General features: G+C 43.4%; 2 protein-coding genes across 11 annotated transcripts in view; one reads left to right on the top strand and one right to left on the bottom strand.

Moving 5' to 3' along the window:
- The window catches only part of LOC129173054 (myocyte-specific enhancer factor 2D homolog), a 20,505-nt gene extending 14,158 nt beyond the window's left edge, over positions 1 to 6,347 (top strand). For 2 of the 10 annotated variants that reach the window (XM_054763511.1, XM_054763510.1), the window contains exon 13: positions 570 to 6,347. In XM_054763511.1, coding sequence (XP_054619486.1) covers positions 570 to 1,026 — 457 coding nt within the window. In that variant the 3' untranslated portion in view covers positions 1,027 to 6,347. The remainder of the gene's footprint in view (positions 1 to 569) is intronic. The other 8 variants (XM_054763512.1, XM_054763514.1, XM_054763513.1 and 5 more) reach the window with 5 other exon arrangements.
- LOC129173629 (serine/arginine repetitive matrix protein 2-like) lies at positions 4,802 to 14,611 on the bottom strand. The gene is made up of 6 exons (XM_054764685.1): positions 14,467 to 14,611; positions 11,951 to 13,379; positions 8,646 to 9,304; positions 6,143 to 6,337; positions 5,855 to 6,077; positions 4,802 to 5,599 (listed from the first exon to the last, which is right to left on the bottom strand). The coding sequence occupies exons 2-6, from the start codon at positions 13,339 to 13,341 to the stop codon at positions 5,407 to 5,409; spliced, it is 2,661 nt and encodes an 886-aa protein (XP_054620660.1). The 5' UTR covers positions 13,342 to 13,379; positions 14,467 to 14,611; the 3' UTR covers positions 4,802 to 5,406.

The raw sequence follows: 14,611 nt of genomic DNA, 5'->3' as shown, positions 1-14,611 counted from the left end.
TTCAACTTTAATAACGGCGTTTGAAGAACAAACACTTGACGGAGTATGGTGAGTTTACGTACCAATGTGTGCCTGACAACTCCAAAGATAGTAGAATTCATTAGACTAGATGGCCAGCCTTTCTCAGCCGTGGAAAACACCAGGTTCCACCGACTGCTCTCTCACTTGAAGCCTAGCTATGTGCTACCTGGAAGGCCTGCTTTAAAATAACGAATCTAGTTTTTGGGCCCCCTTGGAATTGGACTACCTTTCCTCCCCCTATACGGCCAATAGCACTCATAACTCAATTAAAAAATGTACAGTTAATCCATGTATTGACTGATTTCACTCATTGATGATCAGAATCGGAAACATAAAACCCTGATCGGAGCATCCCTACTTTGGACCTAATATGTTTTGGCCAAGAATAAAAATAAAAATTGAAGCTTTCACCTCCAGAACCTTCCTCTTGGTTTGCTGTTGTCAGCATTAAGGTCCCTGAATGCATCCCACGGCTTCTCCATGTTGACGCTGTGTTTGAAGACATGTGTCTGCTGGCTAACACGTGTCTTCTATGTTGCTGTCCTCAGGCCCGTGACACACATACCTCAAGGCGCCATGTTGACAGTCAACACCAGCTCCGGCGTGAGCATCAAGTCGGAGCCCGTGTCGCCCGGCCGAGACCGCAGCACCCCTTGTCCTCCTCCGGCGCCACCTCCTTCCTCCACCACGCCGTCCTCTACCGCCACACTGACCGCACCGCCGCAGTACCCGGGCTCCCTGCTGTGCCTGGAACCCCCGACGGGACGCTCGCCTGCAGACAGCGTGAGCAGCAACGCCAGCTCCTTCGAAGGCAGCGATCGCGAAGACCCGGTTGGCGGCGGAGGCGGCGGCACCACTAACATCGTAACTACTGCCGCTACAGGAAATGTCGGGCCGGGCCGCTCTGACTTCAGCCCCTCGCCGGAGCTCCTCAGGCCATCCACCGAAGCGGAGCAAGAGGGGGGCAACATCAAGCGAATGAGATTAGACACCTGGGTCACATAGACGGGCGGGGGGGGACACTCCCCCTCAACAAGGTTTGAACGACACTTAAACACAACACACACTCACCCCAACACATCACAACACAGCACAGCATTCTTCTATTAACAAACACAAAGAGTTGTGTTGGCCCACTTAAAGACTCCAGTGTATGATTCATGTTGGTGGACATACACACGCTTCTTTCTGCTAATTCACTTCTTTGCGACGTACACACAAGCTAATGTTTGTGAGCGTCATCCACGAGACAAAAGGGTAACGTGTCCCAGTAGCCACTTCCTGTCCTGCTTCCTCCATCAAGTCCCTCCCAAACTCTACTTTGTTGGAGGCCCAAGTTCTGACTACTGCCACGTTAACAAATCAGTGGAGTGCCAACAGCGACCTCTCTCTGGCCTCCCGGGAATGCCAAATGCCTCTCGCTCACAGTGCACGGACACTGACCACTTGTCACTCTCACGGAAACTAAAACTGTTGTTGTTCTTTAGGCTTTGACACGCCATTGCCCAGCTCGCCATCCACTTTTTGTGTGTCTCCATCTTTTTATGGACATGTTGTGTTCTTTTACTAAGTGGTACTTGTTTTCAAGGTGCGTCGTCACTGGTAGGAACTTTGTGTAAAAGCTCCCTTCTAGCTTTGATGTCCTAGCACGGCAGCAAGCTCTGGGTTTTTTTTCCCGCAGCCCCTCCGCGGTTCCAAAAAGTGAAGCGAAAACAGACATTTTCTATATTTCTACGTCTTCATTTGGCCACCATAGCTTTTTGGCTTCACGCGTGTGTATGTACATATGAGTATATTTGCATAGACTTTGCTAGCTAGCCCTAAAAAAACAAACAAACAAAAAAAACAAAGCAATGTGTCGATCTGTCCGCCTGAATTATTATAAACGAGCGTGACTTGGATGTGTGTCACTAGGTGGCGACGCCGTGTTGGTGAATCTATTTAGGCCTGCTTGGTTGGTTGTGTTGTTTTGCTACACACTTGAGAACACACACAGCACACAATCACGCACTTAGACTTTAGCGGGCTGCACATGTCACATGTTCATATTGACACACATTTAGCCCTTTTTCTACTTGGAGTCAAGACATTGGCTGTCTTCTTTGATGTCATTTAAGATGAATTTGTTCAATCATTTCACCTGTGTGTGTGTGTGTGTGTGTGTGTGTGTGTTGACGTTCTATAGGCAAATAGCGATGATGTCTACTCTCCCCAAACGACACGGTCACGAGACTGTTAGTAAGCCCCGCCCCCTTGGTTGTCGCACACAGAGGTAACCGTGACAAGTAACTTTTTTTGATAAGTTTTTAGCAGCTATCTAAACAAACGTAAGCTCAGACTGTTAATGCATTACGACACAATCCGCCTCTCAGCTTTTCCACTTTGTTTGATGAAGCGATACGAGACCACGCATTCCGAAACGCGATGCCAGAACCCCCGTGCAAAAAGAGGAAAGGGCAGGATGGAGATTGCCAACGTTAACCCCCCCGCTACAACACTATGATGATCACGTAACGCTTTAAAAGTCGCCATGGTGCAAAATTAGGATTGGAAATGTAAAGAGTGAATAATTGAGTAATAATTGTGGCTAATCATTACATATTACCAATACATATTTTGTAGGATTAAAATGGAGATAAATGCTGTACATTGTATCACAACAGTATGACAAAAATAACATGCCATCCCAAACCCGCGAAAAACGTGGATTTGAGCTCTTTGTCGTCTCACATTTTTTGCATTGTATTGTGATTATATTACCCCCAAAAAAACACTTCAATGAAAAGCATGTACACTCTTGTATAAAATGTTAAGACCAGTTGAAAAATAGCAAGAATTTACATTTTACATTCTGATCTTAAGGAGGTTCTAAGTAGAGCTTCAAAATGCAAAAAGAAGAAATGGTGCCTAGCCACACCCAGGCCTGTTCTCGATCAAGAAATCACTTAAATAGGACCTGCCTGACAAAGTCAAGTAGACCAAAACATTTTCAAAAGCTAGACATGCCAAGATCTAAAGAAAGGGAGGAACAAATGAGAAAGAAAGTAATTGAGCTCTCAGTGTGGAAAAGTTTATAAAGCCATTTCTAAAGCTTTGGGACTCTAGCGAACCACAGTGAGAGCAATTAACCAGAAATGGCCAAAACATGGAACAGTGGTGATCCTTCCCAGGAGTGGTTGGCCAACCAAAATTAACCCAGGAGCACAGTGACGACCCCACAACAACATCCAAAGAACTGCAGGCTACACTTGCCTCAGTTAAGGTCAGTGTTCATGACTCCACCATAAAAAAGACACTGAACAAAAACAGCCTGCATGGCAGAGTTCCAAGACCAAAACCACTGCTGAACAAAAGGAACATTAAGTCTCAGCTGTTTTGCCAGAAAACATCTTGATGATCCCCAAGGCCTTTGGGAAAATACTCTGTGGTCTGACGAGACAAAAGTGGAACTTCTTGGAACATCTTGCGTAAAAGTAACGCCGCATTTCAGAAAAAGAACATCGTACCAACAGTCAAATGTGGTGGTGGTAGTGTGATGGTCTGGGGCTGTTTTGCTGCTTCAGGACCTGGAAGACTTGCTGTGATAAATGGAAGCATGATTTGTGCGGTCTACCAAAAAATCCTGAAAGAGAATGTCCGGCCATCTGTTGGTGACCTCAAGCTGAACCCCACTTGACTGCTGCAATAGAACAATGATCCAGAACACACCAGCAAGTCCACCTCTGAATGGCTGAAGAAAAACAAAATGAAGACTTTATAGTGGCCCAGCCAAAACTCCTTACCCGAATCCTATTGACATGCTGTGGTATGACCTTAAAAAGGCGCTCTTGACATGCGACTCGAGTGACTTGAATTCTGGATTTATTTCAGTCAGTGACTCATAAAAACTCGAAAGGAATGAAGTTTACCCTCTGTGACGCCATCTTCATCACCTGGAGCAACATCCCATAGCCTCCTGGAGACACTGGCAGCAAGCGTGCCCAAACACGGCTTTCAGGTGATGCTTGTTCACTTGAATGCTTGTTTGCAATAAAGTGCCGTTGTCTCGCTCCCATTTCTTATTTTTGCATTTTGAAACTGTAGAACATCCATAAGATCAAACAGTGCAAAATGTGTTTCATCATCAGGAGTGTAAAGTTCAGGTCGGTCATTTAAATTTTTTTTTTTTTGTATTTAAAAAATGCGCAAAATGTTTAGGTACATGCTTTTTTTTAAATTTTTGTTAAATTGTCCAACGCCATAGTTCATATTTTCTATCAGTGCCAACAACTGACAGCACCCTGATTGGCTCCCCTCCTGCCCTGTGTGGTCACATGACAATCTAAATATGTGGACCCCTGGTACTTGTGTATTTTTTTGCTTTTACATTGGTTTGTGCTGGTTCAGTGCAGCAGTTTGACGAATTGAGCGTTTTAACTTTGTGACAAGGTTGCGTAATTTAGCCAACATTTTTACTTCCTAACTCATCCCATCACCGACGTGAAACAAACTGGTTTCCTTTTGCACGATGGGACAACGCGGTATTAGCAAATGCAATAAAAGGACGTACCAGTGATAATGCTGCAGTTTTCATCCAGATATAGAATATATTTATAAGAACTAGTAATTGATGGATTTGCTAAAAAAAAAAAAAAAAAAAGACATGTTCAAAGCATGGGACAGACACAGGTAAGAATTATTTGGAGTCACGCTAACGTTGGCTTTGAAAACAACTCAGAACGATGTAGCAAATACAAATACTAAAGATGAAATTTATAGCTAATATATTGTGTTGAGCTAGTCTGCTATGGGTTTTGTTGTAAAGATGTTGTTTTTTTTCTTGAATGATAAACAGTTTGTGTATATTTTCATATACAAAAGTATGCACTGATGTTATTGAAATTCTATACCGCTTTTACAGAAAAAAAAGTGTTTGTTGTACCAAAGTATCCAAGTCCCTTGAAACCTTATCCTTTTTGCGTATGTTTTACTGTATTTTATATATTAAATGACAAACTGAGTGAAATTCAGCTTCCTTTTTTCCCTTTCAATCAATCAATTAATGAAGCTTTATTCAACTCATTTAAGCCCCCAAAGATGATTTTAAATACATTGCATTTGTACACTTGGTAAACAAAAAAATAAATTTGCTTATAAATAGATACGTATATTAGCAACATAAAGTGACATCTTCATTCATGAATTTCAACCACATCAAATGTTTTACATGATGTACAGAATGTAAACTTTTTATGGCAACTCTTGCATCCAATTGCATGTTGGCTTTTAGCTTTAAGTGGTGAAACGCTTAAATGTTTAGGCAGATATAAACGTACAAAATGTCGAACGTCCTCAACAGGGAAAGGCACAAAAGCAATGATAAGAGTGTCCCACCTCCTAGGGGCGTTAACCCCACCAGCGCTTACTGGGAGGAGAAGGCGTGGTGGGCGGCTCCATGTCAAAGACGGCCTCCTGACCCACGGACGAGCACACGAAGTAGAGGTTGGCGCCCAGCATGACGAGCACGGGGAAGAAGGAGAGGCCGAAGCCCAGGCCTCGGATGCTGCTGCCCAGCGAGAGGCACAGCCAGTAGATAAGCCTGAGGCCGGGACACACGCAGTCATGTGAAAAATACACAACTCTTACAGATCCTTTTTTGCACACTTTCAGCGGGAATGGTTGAAAAAACATGTCCGCCCTCAAGCAAAACGTCTTACTTAGCAACTTATAGTCCATAAGTCATTGGCTAGTTGTCTTAACGGTTACAAAAGGTTGAGGGTACATGTATTACATGTTAAGCTAGCATGTCTTGCAAAGCATAACCCATAGGGGGCGCCACAAATAATACGTTTACCTTCCAAAAACAAAGATGACCGTGAGTAGCGGCACCAGTTTGAGCATGTCCTGGCTGACATACGTTGCCATGACGGCCAGCTGCAGGAAGAAAAAGAGGAAGAGGCCCAGCGACTCGTTGACGTAGTGCCAGTGTATCGCCACCGTCCTGTTGACCACTTGGCTCTGGAAGCGTGGCTTCACATCACTGTAGCGCAGCCTGGCCACGCCCTGCACCACTATGCCTGTAAACACACACACACACACATCAACGTGATCATGTGATGAGCACCACAACCAAAAGTCTTACCCAGCATGACGGGGATGGTGGCAAAGATGGTGCACCGCAGTGTGTACACCACCCTGAGGGGGGAGCTGGTGAGTAGCGGGGAGTCAAAGGGCAAGAGGGCGTAGCCCCCCCACACCAGGAAGGGGAAGAGGAGGGCCGCCGACGCCGTGGCCAATGCCAGCTTCATCTTCTCACTGCACATGTCCTCACAGCAGCCTGAACACAAGACAACACACCATTGAATAAGAATGCAACATCACTAACATCACCTGGACAGCAGGACACACTACAATGTGTTTTTGGAGGCTGTGGTCATGTCACCAGGGAAATGCTGCCCTCTGTTGGTCATCAGTGTGAGGTACAAGTAGTCGAACCATACCGCACCATTTAGAAATCTTTTTAAACAACATAAAACGTCATATTTAAGACATATTTTAAAATAAGATTTTTGGTTATATCTCCATTTTGTTTTAGTATATTTTTCTACAAATTCCATTTTTGTAACATACACAAGCACATGAGGAGTGTCGGGGAAAAAAATATTTGTATTACATGTTTTTTATTTTAACCAATATAAATATAATGACGTCATTCCATCTCCTGAATATCAATATAATTTAAAACTGACATTAAAAAAGTAGCATCTTAATCATCTTAAGCAAAAATCCTATTTGTCATGTCCAGGTTCACACTTTATCTGGAGGCAAATCTCTCCTTTTCTTGTATCATACTTTTAAATTATAATCATTCATTGCATATTAGAAATAATCAAGTATTTTTCTTTCTACCATCCTGAGCACAATTGTAAGACCAGTGGAAAATGTGCAAAAATGTACATTTTGCACTGTTGAATCTTAAGGAAGTTCTGAGTCGAGCTTCAAAATGCAAGAAGGAAGAAGGAATGGGAGTGAGACAAAAAAATAATTTTTACGAAGAAATGTATTGCAAACAAATGGAAATAGGATGTTCATCAGATGATCAAAAGTTTAGACCACAAAACTCCCCTAAAATAGAAATAAAATGTTAAAAAAAAATAAGACTCTAATGAGTAGCAGCTGCCATCTTAATGAGCTGAAAAATGGGTTTGTGCATTCTTGATGCCAGGGTTTCCAGGATGCTAGTGGGAATGTTGCTCCAGGTGGTGAAGATGGCTTCATGGAGGGCATCCACTGTCTGGAACTGATGTCCATGTTTTAACTTCCCTTGCCATCCATCCCCAAATGTTCTCAATTGGGTTTAGATCAGGGGAACATGCAGGATGGTCCAAAAGAGTGAGCCTATTCCTCTGGAAGAAGTCCTTTGTGAAGTGCAGCGTTGTGCTGTTGAAAAAGCCAGTCATTACTGCACAGACGAGGGCCTTCAGTCATGAGGGACGTCCCCTGCAACATCTCCACATAGCCATCTGCCGTTTGACGCCCCTGCACAACCTGAAGCGCCATTGTGCCGTGTGGAAAACATCTCAGGTGGGATCTCCTTGTCGTGCCAGTGACGTTGGAAGCCATCAGGACCGTCAAGGTTACATTTTTTACTCAGCAGAGAAAACTAACTTCCACCTTTCAATGTCCCATGTTCGCTGCTCTCGTGCAAATTCCACACGGGCCATTTTGTGGTATTGAAGGAGACGAGGCCTTAGAAAACGTTTTTTGTTCTTAAAGGCCTTCTCTCGCAGATGCCGTCTGATGGTTTTTGGTCTGCACTCAGCACCAGTAACAACCTTCATTTGGGACGAAAATCGTCCCGTGTCTTGACTTGCATCCAATCGGATCCCCCGGCTCAGGGCCGGTGACATTTTTTTGTGTCTACGTAAGAAGTTTCAAATGACTTTAAATGTCTTACTGCGTCCAACCTCAGCAGCAACGGCGTGCTGCGAGGTTCCATACTTATGCAGCTCAACAATCCCACCGTGTTCAAAGAGGGAACGCTTTTATGCCTTTGCCATCAAGGGATCATGACCGTGTGAATGCCTGACAGAACATGACACCGGATCCTCATCTTTGCCCAGATGAAGTCTTTAAGGCTGTGGTCTTAAACGATTGGTCAGCTGATGAACCGCCTCCTTCTCTTTGACGCTTGTTTGCAATAAACTGCTTACTCAAACATCTTTTTGTCTTTGCATTTGGAATCTCTACTCGGGACCTCCTTATGATCCAACAGTACAAAATGTCAATTCTTGCAATTTTTCAGCTGGTCTGAAATGTTGACGCAGTGTATTTTTGTACATGTACATGTTTAGCTCTACGTATATTTGAATGTTCTATAAGTAGAATGTTATGATACATACGTGATCATTTATGATGTTTAGTATCTACAGTAAATGCTACTGTAAATTTTTGTTTTTTTCCCCCGATGAATTTTACGATACAGATTTTTGGGGCCGATGCTGAATGAAATAGTGACTTCTTTTTTAGCGTTTCAAGTGCTAGCTGTCATTGAATCGTAACGTGACTAATGTAATGTCTGTTTTTAGCATTGCAGTTTGTTAAGGTATCAGGTGCACTGGTGTATGCGTGATTGGCGTACTCACAGTCTCTGCTGTCGTGTTGTGTCCAGGTGTGGTCAAGGGGGGGCGCTGTGTGTTCCCCCCTGTCTGCGTGGTCCTCAATGGACAGTCTGCTCTCCACAGGAGTTTCCTCACTGGAGCGCCGCACGATATTCACCTGTGGAGTGATGCCCATACTGGCTTTCTCTGCAATCCAGGGGGATTCGACATCTTCTTCTTCTTCTTCCCCTTCATCGTCCGCCAGCGAGCCGTCTCCCTTGTTGTCCCTCTGCGTCTCCAAGAGGTCGTCCCTCCACTTCTCTCCCTCGGGCATGCTATCCCTCCATTTGGCTTTGCTTAGCCCGTCGTCGGCCTCGTGAGCCTCGGACAGGTCCTGACTGCCCCCGCTGACCCCGGTGTCCTTCTCCCCTGAGTCGGACGCTCCCATCCCGGAGGAGACGCCATCCACCTCCTGTGTCTTCTTGTCTTTGTCTGCAGGCCACGGCAGAGTGGCGTCCTCCAGGAGACGACAGCCTGCAGCCTCCTCTTCCTCGAAGTCGTCCTCACATGTCTTTTTGCAGCTCACTGGCATCTTGTCACTTCCTGCTCGCTGACCTTGTGCGCTTGGACTGGCGGGCAAGAGCGCCGTCTCTTCATTGGACACTTGGACAGACATACTATGTCTTCTGTGGGCCGTCAAAATACTAAATGTGTCCTATTTTGTCTCGTGAAAATGAATGTGGAGCAGTGCAAAGGGCCGTCAGAAGCGCATCTTCCATACCACGAATGACATCATTTGGTTCATGAGGAGTCCTGGGAGGACAATCAAACAATCAATTATTTTCAAGTCGTTGAATGGGTGGAATTTGCCAGATATTCACAAACGTTGTTCCTTAAGTTAGCCTAAAATGGCGACCACAAAACAAACAAAAACTGACACATTTATTCCTTGTGACCAAAAATGTCCCACTGAAAAGCATATACATGACAAAAAACAGGAGTTGTGGCCTTTAAAGGTCTAAAACCCTCAAAAATATCATTCGTATTTGATGTGAATATTTCAAGCTAAAGCCGTTTTAAAAGATTGGCCCGTTTCTAGAGGAAACAAATATGAACATATGATATTTTTATGCATTTGTTAGCAATCTCCTATGAATATATCATTTCGACAAACACAACACAATCAAACAGCACAAAATAAATGACATGTTAGTGCAATGTATTATTTTTCATGATATGTTAATTTATTAAACACGCCACGATTGATTAAGCAATACTTCTGTAAATAGTAACTCTAACTAGTAACAACTTGCTGAACAAAGGAAAGAAGGCAAAGTTTATAAAACATAGTTATTATGAAAACAGTCCAAAATCTGTAAGTGACTGTAACTACCAACTAGCTTGTTTTAGCCCCTTTTTGTAATGGTTAACCACTTTGAGGCGCCCCCTGGTGGCGGAACAATGCAGTTGGTTAACCATTGACCACGTTGTTGGGAAATAAAGTAAGTACTGAATGCCAAAAAGGTGGACTTTGTCCGGGCAAGCGTACAAAACACTGACACCAAATGTATATTACTCTTTTAAGCATGACAGGGTTTAGTGTATTCAGGGTAAAACTGTTTGTGAAACGTTAAAAATAATAAGCCTGTTAGGTATGTTCGTACTCAGACGTACTCAGTGCCGTATGCTAGCTAATTAGCAACAGTGAAGAAATGTAGCTTCAGCATGAGAGCGAACAATTAGTTACGTTAAGTTGTACGGCTCTCGTAAATTCTTTAGGGAAGAAAAACACTAAAATGTTGACTCACCTGTTTCTTTATCCTGCCAAGACGGTGAAACTGAGAGTGAGAAGCTCCAGCTTGAAGTTTCGGCTGTTTGTTTTTCTTTTCTCCTTCACTAACCGGAAGTCAAAAGTCGCAGGGCAGGTGTGGCAGGTGTTACTCCGCTCCAGAGCAGGTGACTGCGAAGAGGGCCCACTCTCTTGCGAGTCCTCCATAGTTAACGGCTGTTGAAACCAGCGTTTTACTAGAAGTTAATGTATTTGTTAAAAAAAAGCCTTTCTTGTGAAAACCTAAAATATCAGCACATATTACACCGAATGCAAATGGTAGCTTTAGCACGAGGTACATTGTTTTTAATATATCTTTGTCGGTTCAGTGAGGGCAGGGCTACTCATAAATTAAAATCAAATAACACCCAAACACACAAGTAAAACAACAAGGTCAACATTTTATTTCAAGACCATATTTTACAAATTATTGGCTTCTTGTTAAAAACACAAAAATCCTTTCATTTTTTTTAATGGTTGAACTTGAATGGATTTTTTGTTTTATTTTCATCAAAACAATCATTTACATGATGCGATTGAGAAGAACAATTGGGCATTATATGTCTTTTAGTCGCGAGTGACCCAAGCACTGAATGAAGTTGAAACACATGATTTGAACAACAAATAATTCCAAGGCACCCCCCCCCCCCAAAAAAAACAATCACTTTAATCTCCTGACAGTATGAAAAATATTGAACAGCTACGTGTAAAGATTGACAGAAGTAACGACACACCAATGTGAAAAACATCCACAAATTAAAAGTCCAAATAGAGGAAGAAATCTTCATGGCAGGAAGGCGTTTAAAACAGAGCACACTTTTTTTTCTTTTGTCAAGCAATAATACATGACTAAAACCCAGAAGTAAAAACAAAAAAAAGAAAAAAAAAGCAGAGGTACATTCAAAGCTTTGGCTATCAATGGAAAAAAATACAATGAAACATGGCAATAACAGTTACGTCATGTTATCAGCCAGACTAGAATACCTATGTAGAAAGAAAAGCACATGAAAACATTTTGACTAAACATGTGGGCCACATTTAAGTTTTAGTCTTCAGCAGAGCTAAAACTACGAAATGTGCTGGTGGATATCATGTTACCAAGTTATTTTTTTTTAATTCTTTTTTTTAATTCTTTTTTTTTTTTTTTTTTTACATTTTGAGGATGCTTCTGGGTGTTAAAAAGTAAAACCAGAAGCAAAAGATTACAAAGATTCTCTATGGTTTATTTAGACTATTCTATTCCTTGTTGTTGTGGCCTGGAACACTAAGAGGGACTACATCTCACTAAGAGAACTAAAGTCTAAAAGAATCCAAAAAAGTTCTAGTAAGACTTAATGTAAAAGAAATAAAAGTTTAGTCGGTAGAAGAATAGCTAACTTACCAGACTAAAATGTTTTTTTTATGGATCACAACTACAAGTGTACACCTTGACTTGTTTTTTCTAAGTCAAGTCCTCCATGACCAGAGCTTTTGGATTGTTCATCAAGCCTGGTTAACACGGTGTCAAAAGGAGGGACGTCACTCCTGAGCATCCCCATCCTCCGCCTCCATGCGGCGCTCCTCTTCCTCCTCCTCTTCCTCCTCCTCAGCAGGCACGTCTGCAACTTGTTCCTCCTCAGCGTCTGCAGCGGCGGCGTCAGCGTCGGAATGGTTCCAGGGTTCGCTATCTTGCTGGCTCTCCTTTTGGACTTTATTCTTGTTGACCGATCCCTTGGGGCGGCCCCTTTTCCGCGGCGTGCCGTCTGCAGCTAGTGTGGGCTTCGGGGGGCGCGGCGTGGGGTTAGGGTTGCGCAAGTGGGCGCCTCTCTTGGATTCTGACTTGCGGGGTCGACCGGGGGTGCGGCGTGGGGTTTCTGGGGCTCCTTCAGGCGGCTCAACAAGAGGATACTTCCTCGGCCTCCCGAGAGGCTTCCATACTTTTGGCTTAGGGGACTCCCCCGTCGAGGGGTACTTTCTTGGACGGCCTCTTTTTCGTGGGGGGCCATCGTATTTGCGTAAGTGGGCGCCCTTTTTAGCTTCCAACTTGCGTGGGCGACCTCGCCCCCGGTTAGGGCCTCCTCCGGCTGGCCCTGGGGTACCGGAAAGGGGATGCTTCCTCGGCCTACCCAGAGGTTTCCACACACGTTGCTTTTTGGACTCCTCAGTGGATGGCAAGGGGTACTTCCTTGGACGGCCCCTCCGAGACATCTCTTTTCTGGGTCGCCCGCGCTTCCCAGTCTTCCGGGGAAGGCGTATCTCCAGCCTGGAAGGGGGAATATGCTTTCTCCGTGGGCGTCCTGCTTGAAAGTGGACCTCAAGAAAAGGTTTCTTGTTCATGGAGCCTTTTGGACGTCCTCGCCCTCTCTTAGGGCGCAGAGGGTCATCTGCTGGCGCTTGCTTTCGCTCTGAGCTACTCTTCCTTGGTCTTCCTCTGCCCCTCGGAGTCTTCGGGACTCCGTTCTCATCCAACTCCACCTCTTTGCTCTGAGGTGTCTTTTTGACAGAACCTTTCGGCCGGCCTCTCTTCTTCGGTGCCCATTCATAACTTTCATCATCACTGGATATGTTTTCCGCTTTGCGCTTACCAGATCCCTTAGGACGACCCCGTCCCCTTTTCGGTTCGTCGGAGCCACTGTTGTTGAGAGCCTTTTCAGCCGAGCGTTTGTTCATGGACCCCTTTGGCCTGCCTCTCTTTTTGGGAGTATACTCTTCACCGCTGTCCAGGTTCTTGAATCCCAGTGCGGGTCCACTGTTGGAAATGCCAGACACGAGCTCCATGAGGTTTAAATCTGGAATGCTGACCTGCAGCTTCTTAGAACCTTTGGGTCTTCCCCTGCCTCTTTTCACACAACTGTTATCAGAATTTTCTTCGCTCGACTCGTCTTTGTTTAGAACATCTCCTTGTTCTTCAGTCACTGTCAATTCTTCTTCCATTCCGCTGCTGTCCGCTCGGACTGCAATTAGATGGGCATCTATAAACGGCACATATTGCAACGATTATTACAAAACATATATTTTCAAGTTAACACATCAAATGCATAGAGGAGGCATGAGTACTTTCACTATTACTGGTGCTGCCCTCTGCTGGTCGTCAGGAAGAAAAAAAATACAAGAACAGAATCACAATCATTATATATAGTTTATTTGTCTTATCTTATACTAACACGCTGAATACTATAAAATCTTAAATTAGTTTCATTAATTTATGCACCAAAATATATCTAAGCACAAGTTGTTGTCAAGAGAATGATTAAATGTTCCTACTGTTGTTCAATAAGACTCTTAAACTGCAGCCCTGTACATTTAAATGCAATAAAAACAATACATTTAAAAACAATACATATCTAAGAGTTACCACTATTAACCTATATTTAACTGATTTTTTTTTATTGAAGTAGGATAATCTGCATAATCATCGAAACATAAAAATAGGAAATCATTTGGAAAAAATAATTATAAATGTGCCTACAAAAAAATCAAACGCTACATTTAATAGGCCGTAATTTATCGTTTGAGATTGTTTTGTTTTCGCCATTTTCTCGTACAGGAAAAACGGCATAATCACCGCCTCAGAACAATAAAACGTGTGGAATAATGAGAAATATATTCCGATAATATTTGAAATGGCGGTTTAATATATCTCAAAAATATTATAGCTGCGTAGTATTAATTTATCGCTACTGTTGTTGTTAGGAGGGCGTGTTTAGCATGGCTCAGTCTAATTCCTGGGCAACAACGGCGGGAAGGTGTAGCGCCAGTCAAGTGTTTCGGAAAGTAGCAATAATAACAACGCAAAAAAACACAAATATATTGTCGCTGCATGCTTACGTGTTTAGCTGAACGTAAAATAAAAAACAAACACCCGTATGAACGGTAATATTAGACAAATTCACCGACGACACATGCAATGATTTTATCAAACAATCGGTATGATTATGGAGCAGTCTGTTTTCCAGGTGATAGCCAGTTTCAAAATCGACCGCGGCGGGTAGACGAACGAGCTAGCTAGCAAAGGCGATGTTTTAAAATGCTGCATTCGACCGAGTGTGAATCCCCTACCTTTTGGATAGCCCCAAGATGCCGTTAATTTAATTTAGCACAAAATAGTGAATGAAAATGTCGACTGGGAAACCCCCAAAAAGCGCCAATTATTATGGCTGTGACGGCGGTAATATATTTGCTATCGTTTCCGGTAGCCCGTCAC

Source organism: Dunckerocampus dactyliophorus, chromosome 20 (assembly GCF_027744805.1).
Source record: "Dunckerocampus dactyliophorus isolate RoL2022-P2 chromosome 20, RoL_Ddac_1.1, whole genome shotgun sequence".
Taxonomy (NCBI): domain Eukaryota; kingdom Metazoa; phylum Chordata; class Actinopteri; order Syngnathiformes; family Syngnathidae; genus Dunckerocampus; species Dunckerocampus dactyliophorus.
Note: the sequence above shows the minus strand (reverse complement) of the source record. Positions and strands in the feature narration are given on the sequence as shown.

Bases quoted from the DNA above. Each gene is read 5' to 3' on its own strand.
- LOC129173629 (XM_054764685.1), bottom strand. From the start codon at position 13,341: ATGGAAGAAGAATTGACAGTGACTGAAGAACAAGGAGATGTTCTAAAC. The intron at 9,305-11,950 runs GTGACGTCCCTC...GGACACATTTAG, and splicing joins GAGGATGGGGATGCTCAGGA to TATTTTGACGGCCCACAGAA. The intron at 6,338-8,645 runs GTGAGTACGCCA...TCTTGTGTTCAG, and splicing joins ACAACACGACAGCAGAGACT to GCTGCTGTGAGGACATGTGC.